The sequence below is a fragment of the Oryza glaberrima genome, chromosome 8, assembly GCF_000147395.1.
Source record: "Oryza glaberrima chromosome 8, OglaRS2, whole genome shotgun sequence".
Lineage (NCBI taxonomy): Eukaryota > Viridiplantae > Streptophyta > Magnoliopsida > Poales > Poaceae > Oryza > Oryza glaberrima.
Genome location: NC_068333.1, coordinates 20,130,820 through 20,138,039, shown reverse-complemented (window position 1 = coordinate 20,138,039; position 7,220 = coordinate 20,130,820). Strand labels below are relative to the sequence as shown.

Here is a 7,220-nt window from a genome sequence, read left to right as displayed (position 1 = left end):
TAGATAGTCTATAGAGAAAAACGAGGCAATGGATTAGAGAACTATATATACCCAAGTAGACATACCATTAAAGTAGTTTACTATTAATCTAATCTATTGATGAGATGTACATGTTTTATAGGTAGCATTTTACTTTACCATTACGGATGCTCTTATAGCCCACTATTATACTTGCTCTGATAAAGATCGTGGGCGCTGCTCGCCAAAGGGGAAAGATACGTGATGATTAACATAATTATTAGCGGCCATCAGTAGCGCTGGCCCATGCTGGCTTGCTGCACTGCACTGCAGCTGCATCTGCACACACATCTGCATCTGCATATACACACAGCTCCAATCTCTCCCATGCTATGCCTCGTTGTTTTTTGTTGGTTTTTTTTTTAATCCTGCCCTTATGATTCGATCTCGTCTGCCTGCTCCCTTTTGCCGGGTCACTCACGTGCGCTCGTCAAACCGTTGTCTCATGGGTCAAAGCCCGAGCCCCCACTCGTCCACTCCCTTCTCCTAGCTTAGGTTTGCTGCTGCTACTACTACTACCCGGCCCCCATTAATCACACACACCCACACAGCCAAGAGGTAGCTGAGCTGAGCTCCATTGATAAGAGTATAAAGCTTGGGTTGGCAAGTGAGAGCTGTGGTTCTGTGGCCGGTGTGATCGATGGAGCTGGGGCTGAGCTTGGGGGATGCGGTGACCGTGGCGGATGGCGGGAGGCCGGAGCTGGTTCTTGGGCTCGGGGTTGGGGTTGGGGCTGGGGTGAGGAGAGGAGAGGAGGAGGAGAGGGGGAGGAGGGAGGATGTGGTGGGAGCTGGGAGGTGGGCGGCGATGGCGGCGGCCTCGCCGGAGCCGTCGGTGCGGCTCAGCCTCGTGTCGAGCCTCGGGCTCCACTGGCCTTCCGAGACCGGTGAGTGGCGGCGGCGCCGCCGCCGTGGATGCTTGCGGGCGTTTCTTTGCTTGCGGTGTTGTGATTGTGTGGTGGGTCGCGTTTTCTTGGCAGGGCGTTCGGAGGCGGCGGCGCGTGGGTTCGACGTGAACCGGGCGCCGTCGGTGGCGGCGGGCGCGCCGGGGATGGAGGACGACGAGGAGGGCCCGGGCGCCGCGCCGGCGTTGTCGTCGTCGCCCAACGACAGCGGGGGATCCTTCCCGCTGGACCTCTCCGGGCACGGCCTCCGTGGCCACGCCGAGGCGGCGGCGCAGGGTGGCGGCGGCGGCGGCGGCGAGCGGTCGTCCTCGCGCGCGAGCGACGACGACGAGGGCGCGTCCGCGCGCAAGAAGCTGCGACTCTCCAAGGAGCAGTCGGCGTTCCTCGAGGAGAGCTTCAAGGAGCACAGCACGCTGAATCCCGTAAGAATGCATGGAATATTTAAAGCTGCTCCTCTTCTTTGAATATGCTCGAACACGCGAGTGTTTGTTTCTACTAGCTCGTTCTTGGCCATTGACGCTGATGCTTCTCACCGGCGGCGAGCAGAAGCAGAAGGTGGCGCTGGCGAAGCAGCTCAACCTCCGGCCGCGGCAAGTGGAGGTCTGGTTCCAGAACCGCCGAGCCAGGTGCATGCAAAGAGATTTTCTCCTCGATTCCTCTTGAAGCGCCGCTCCACTAACAGAGCTAACCCTCTTCTTCTCCGGCGCCGACGTGCGCAGGACGAAGCTGAAGCAGACGGAGGTGGACTGCGAGTACCTGAAGCGCTGCTGCGAGACGCTCACCGAGGAGAACCGGCGGCTGCACAAGGAGCTCGCCGAGCTGCGCGCGCTCAAGACGGCGCGCCCCTTCTACATGCACCTCCCGGCCACGACCCTCTCCATGTGCCCCTCCTGCGAGCGTGTCGCCTCCAACCCGGCCACCGCTTCGACCTCCGCCCCCGCCGCGGCCACGTCCCCGGCGGCGGCGCCGACCGCGGCCGCAAGAACCGCCGTCGCGTCGCCCGAGCCGCACCGGCCGTCGTCCTTCGCCGCGCTGTTCGCGGCACCCCTCGGCTTCCCGCTGACCGCCGCCCAGCCGCGGCCGCCGCCGCCGGCGAGCAACTGCCTGTAAATACGCCCGCCGCCGGCGAGGGAAAACGGCCTCTTCGGTTGGTTCTTGTGAGAATTTTTGGGGTTTCCGAGGCCGTCCGTTGCCGTGACGTGGACGGCTGGGATGCGTGAATGCGCAAAATGCTGGGATCGAGCTAACCTTAAACCTGTCATCTCTTATCTTTTTTCAAGGAGTGTTGATGAGTTAATTAGTACTACTAGTAGCATTTTACTGCTAATGATTTCAAAAGTATGATACTCTCTCTCCTTTATATTATAAATCTTTTGATTCTTTTAAAGCAAATTTTATTAAATTTGATCAAATTCATAGAAATACTTTTATTATATTATTCTATAAATTTGATTAAACTTAAATAAATTTAATTAAAAAATATGAATGAAACGGAGGGAGTAATTAGCAGAAGTACTATGATTTTATACCGCTAGTACGTTTTCTTGTGAAGTGAAGACGTTGGATTCATTTTCTCGGGCAGTTGCGGTGAGCTTCGTTGCACGTACGTACTGCCGGGAAGATTCGTGGAATTATGAAGCCTTGGCAGTTAAAACATCTAACATGTATTTAATTACGGTGGAGAATTCAAGGCTTCATTTAATTTGAGCACCGTATCACTATCTCCGTTGTCCTATTTTCCCGTAACACCACTGTTATATTCATCCCAAATATAAATATTGAGGTTAGATACAGTAATAAATAAAATAGACAAAATTAAGTGGTGACTTGTTGAAAAAAATATAGGTGAAGAAATTGTTGGTATATTTTAGACAAATTTTGATTGAACTTACGATGTAGTAATATTTCTAGAAATGAAAACAGTAGCATTCCAACTTCTCTCATCTTCTGTTTATCTTATCAGCTAAAATTTAACTTCATCATAATAGTTTATTTTACATTAACTGGCTTTTAAACTGTTAATAACATAAATATAAAAAAATGTGCTCACAATTTTTTTTTCACGGTTTATCGGCCATAATCAAACAATCAGAGCTCCAGTTATTTTCTACTGCTGCATCTGTGAAGGATGGCTCTGACTTAGTATGAAGCAGAAATAAATCAAACTATGACCTGTGTTTTACTAGTCCAGAAGGTGATTTAAGCAACTGTGACATGTGATCTGCCTACACAGAATTAAGCATGTTTGTACATTATTGTTATTAATTGGACATGTGTAGTTGGGCTGACCAGTGACCAGTAGACAAAGCTTGCTGAGTCCCATTTATTGTTTCTTACGGACGAGAGAAACGCACAGTTTGCCCCCCACAAGTTGTCTGAATTCCTTCGGAGTATTATCCTTTTGGGGGGCAATGGCTCGTCACTTTTGAAAGCTTCAGCCGTTGTGCAGCCTGCCTGCTACTCTGCAAGTCTGCACAGAGTAACTGTTCTTATCTTCCTCTTTCTGGTGATAGTATCATTTTGTTTCTGATCCTGAAAGGAATTGGAACTGTCGATCCCTTATAGTACTACATACACAGACTAACGGATCAGGTCATCAAGTTTTGTTTTTTGTTTTCGTTGAACAAGTAATGAGAAACTATCAACAAGAATATGATATGATAGCTACTGAACTAGTTGAATTACAGTGGAATTGTGCCGCTAGATACTAATATGAGCTACCATAATTGCTCCTAGACGCCATATGAAAGCTCACATAGAAAAGAAAAAACAGAAGAGTTTTTATTAACGGCATAAACAACAATTTAGATAGTTGCTATTTATATAAACTTTCCACGTTATACTTATAAGTACGAGCTATACGTTTTCAAACGGACTATGTACTAGCAATGGCAATGGCATTTGCAAGCGGTCAAGGGCGCCAGTGGCTTGAGCGCCACCTCAACCGGATTTAGTGCCGATGTGGCGGATCTAGCCAGCTATGGCTAGGAGAGGCAAGCAAGGGAGAGGGTGGCGCACACCTTACACATGTGACCTGGTGTTGCTAAGTGCCTCCGGAGCCGCATCCTATATTTGCATGTGGTGGCTAGTGATTGACGGCATCTTTTATGCGGTGGCTTCAACAAGTTCTACTCGTACCAGAGTTGTGGTCGCAAGGAGCACCAGGAATGATGCGACGACACGGCACCGTGCCGTTGGCCGACTTCGAAGACGGCAACGCCCTTAAGCGTTGTTCCCCTCCTTCGGGGCATCATCAATGTGTCTTCTCTCATCCTCTATACCAATATTCTAGTTAAAACCTTGCGACAGCTTTTGGACAAGCGGTGGCGGTGAATCACATCACATCCTTCATGAGGGCATCGCTTTGAAGAACCTTCAGCTTTGAGGAGAATGAGGAATACATGCAACCTGCTGGCTGCTGCTCAAAATAACTGTTCAGCTAGTGTTCTAATTAGTTTTCTTGTTTCCCATCAAGCTGTGATATGTATATAACCATTCAAGCTGCAAACTATGTAATAATTGGTTTTAACTTGTTTGAAGTAAAGACTGAGATAAACTCTATTACCTAAAAAACTTTAGCTATATATCGTACAAATTGCTTAGACCCTTTTTTAAAGACAATTTCACTTTCGACTCTATTTAGTCATTTGTTTTTTCCACTTTAAATCACAAACGTCTCTGCATCATCAAATAGTACCGCCACAAATGGTGATGGACACGAAAGGGATGTGGGCAAGGAGGGTAGAACTATTGCCGCCTCTCCTGAGTTGGGGAAGAGGAGAAAAGAGAGTCCAAAGTAAAATGAAAGGGAGGAAGAGAGTCAAAATTGAAAAGAATACAATTCAATCTTAATAATTTGATTCTATAAAGAGAGTCTAAAGAGGATCCAAAATGAAATGTTGACAAGAAGTAATGTCCAAAATACAATTCAATCTTATAATATTTTGATTCTATAACATTATGTATAATAGTACAAAGATATATAAGTTGCCTATAAAATATGTTCTGAGTAAGCAAATGCCATAATTCTATCTCCTTAAACTCTTTCAATTGCCAACCTAAATTGTATATGCATGACAAATCCACGTCATGTTCTAAGAGAGTGGAAAAATTTCACCAAGTAGAACCCAATGTTTATTTCCCCTAACACACTAATTGGTCGGGCTACAATTGATAAGTTGTAGAAATATGAATATAGCATTAAAAAATTATGGTTAAATATTTTATATTTATATTGCTCACGGTTTAAAAGTCGGTGTTGAAAACTAGACTACAATAAACCCAAAAATTCACTCTAAAATTAAGGTTTATAATTTAATTTTTCTCTGCGGTTGATAAGGAAAAACCAAATCATATTAAATCACAACCGATCATAATCTACCTCAGGGATATAATTCTAAACACTCCAATACTTTGAGCAGTACTCCTATACCGTAAAGATCCAGGTGAATTACTGCAAGCTCTAATGTCCAGGAGAGACAGACAGCTGTACATGCACATGCCTGCCAAGGAATTGGGCAGCAGCCATTGCCATCAGATGTGGTGGCCGTAGTGGCCACCACACCCACCACACAACCCCGGCATTGTGATGAGCAGCGGAGACGCGCGCTGAGCATGGGGACCTCGCCGGCCGGCACCGCGGGTCTGATGAATGATTGCATATGCTGCCTGTCGATCCTCCCGGCGGTGCGTGCGTGCCCTGCTTACGAGCACCGGACCACCCTCTCTGTTGCGTTACATCCATCCTATCTAGTCACCACCCGCATCTGCCCCCAACTGCTGGATTATTGGTGGTTTTTCGGGGGCATCCGCTTGTGGGACTGTGGTTGGAGTAGATAGCTGCTGAGCTTTGGTCCTCTTTGTCTTAATTGGTCCCTCTCTGTAATCGCTTTATGTCCCTTTCGCCCATTATCTAGGGTTAGATTAGATGGAGCAATTACCTTATTGGGTAGACGCTTATCTTGGGAGTAGCAATAATGGTATATAATCAATAATTGGTTCAGCTGCGGAGTTAGTGACACCATCAAACCCGAGCGACAAAGGCTATTTCTTGATCCTCAGTAATATTTTTAATGTATTTTTGCTAATGGGTAATGAAGATGGCAGCGATGGAGTTCAGGCGGCCATACAAGGCTCTGCTGCTGAATGAATTTAAGCGAAAGTAGTGCAATCCATGAATAGAGGTGATTGTGTTTTATATGATGCAGTTGAGAAAAATCAAGCTGAAGAAGATGGCTTGGGAACAAGGTAGAATAAATATATTTGTCAAACTATAAATATTAGAGGAAGATTTGGTTTTATAAAAGTAGCAAGTCTAGGGCTTGTTTGGAACATGCGGATTTTATAGTTTTTTTAGAGTTCTCGTGATAATTTTACATGAATTTTTGTTATAAATATCCTACTCTTGAAAAATGATAAACTTGAAGAGAAAAAAATAATTATGTAACGGGCTATTTTTAGTGTAACCATATGGAGGAAAAGAACTATCTGTGGGAGGGTGTCGCATTACTGACTATTGTCCCAGTTGAAAGCATGAATGAAAATATGGAATAATCTTTTTGACACCATTTCTCCAGTGGTTGAAAGCAATACGCACCATACCGATTCTAAAAAGCAGCTATGTCAGTCATATGATGCAAAGGCTGAGATAATTTCATCCTATCATGTAGAGAAACTGTTCCCATCGGTTGCAATCGTTTAACCATAATCAGAATTCAGTAGAGAAATGTAGTGCTTTAACCCCAAAGAAGAACCAAGATTTCTCTAACAGTGAATAAAGTTCAAAAGCACTTACGGGCACAGAATTTTGCTCAACAACGACGTGTGTGTGTCCCATCTTCCAAGTGCAGTGTACCCATGGCGTACGGTGAACATATTCCATGTCAGTGTGTGCTTCGCAAAAACGAAGATGGAAGGAAAAGAAAGGAAAGGGATATGATTGGAACATCCACCAATCATGACACTAGCAAAGAGGAATTCCGACCATGAGCGAGCCTTTTGTCCCCAGTAGCCAGTGCAAATCAGGCAACTTGCCAATCACAAAATTATGGCAGGGCCCCTCTCATGTGAGAGGCTATAGAACCTTAGATAAAAAGACGCAGAGATTCGTATCACATCTAATCTGTGCCCATGATGTGTTGGAGCAGTTGCATATGCATACAAACTAAAGTGCCTTTACACTGCAAAGTTAGGAACAGTGATAGTATCAAGTACAGTAGTCCAGTGCCTCTAAACATAATGCAAACAAATATAAAATTGGTATTACTACGTTTTACATGGGTATTATTAGCCAATACTAAA

General features: G+C 45.6%; 1 protein-coding gene across 2 annotated transcripts; it reads left to right on the top strand.

The window, feature by feature from the left end:
- The first annotated feature begins 305 nt into the window (after positions 1 to 305).
- On the top strand, positions 306 to 2,342 carry LOC127781448 (homeobox-leucine zipper protein HOX27). 2 transcript variants are annotated; one of them, XM_052308402.1, is made up of 4 exons: positions 321 to 902; positions 996 to 1,342; positions 1,467 to 1,546; positions 1,640 to 2,342. In XM_052308402.1, the coding sequence occupies exons 1-4, from the start codon at positions 659 to 661 to the stop codon at positions 2,028 to 2,030; spliced, it is 1,062 nt and encodes a 353-aa protein (XP_052164362.1). In that variant the 5' UTR covers positions 321 to 658; the 3' UTR covers positions 2,031 to 2,342. The 2 variants fall into 2 exon arrangements, with proteins under 2 accessions (XP_052164361.1, XP_052164362.1); XM_052308401.1 differs by having other exon boundaries at positions 306 to 1,342.
- Positions 2,343 to 7,220: the final 4,878 nt, after the last annotated feature.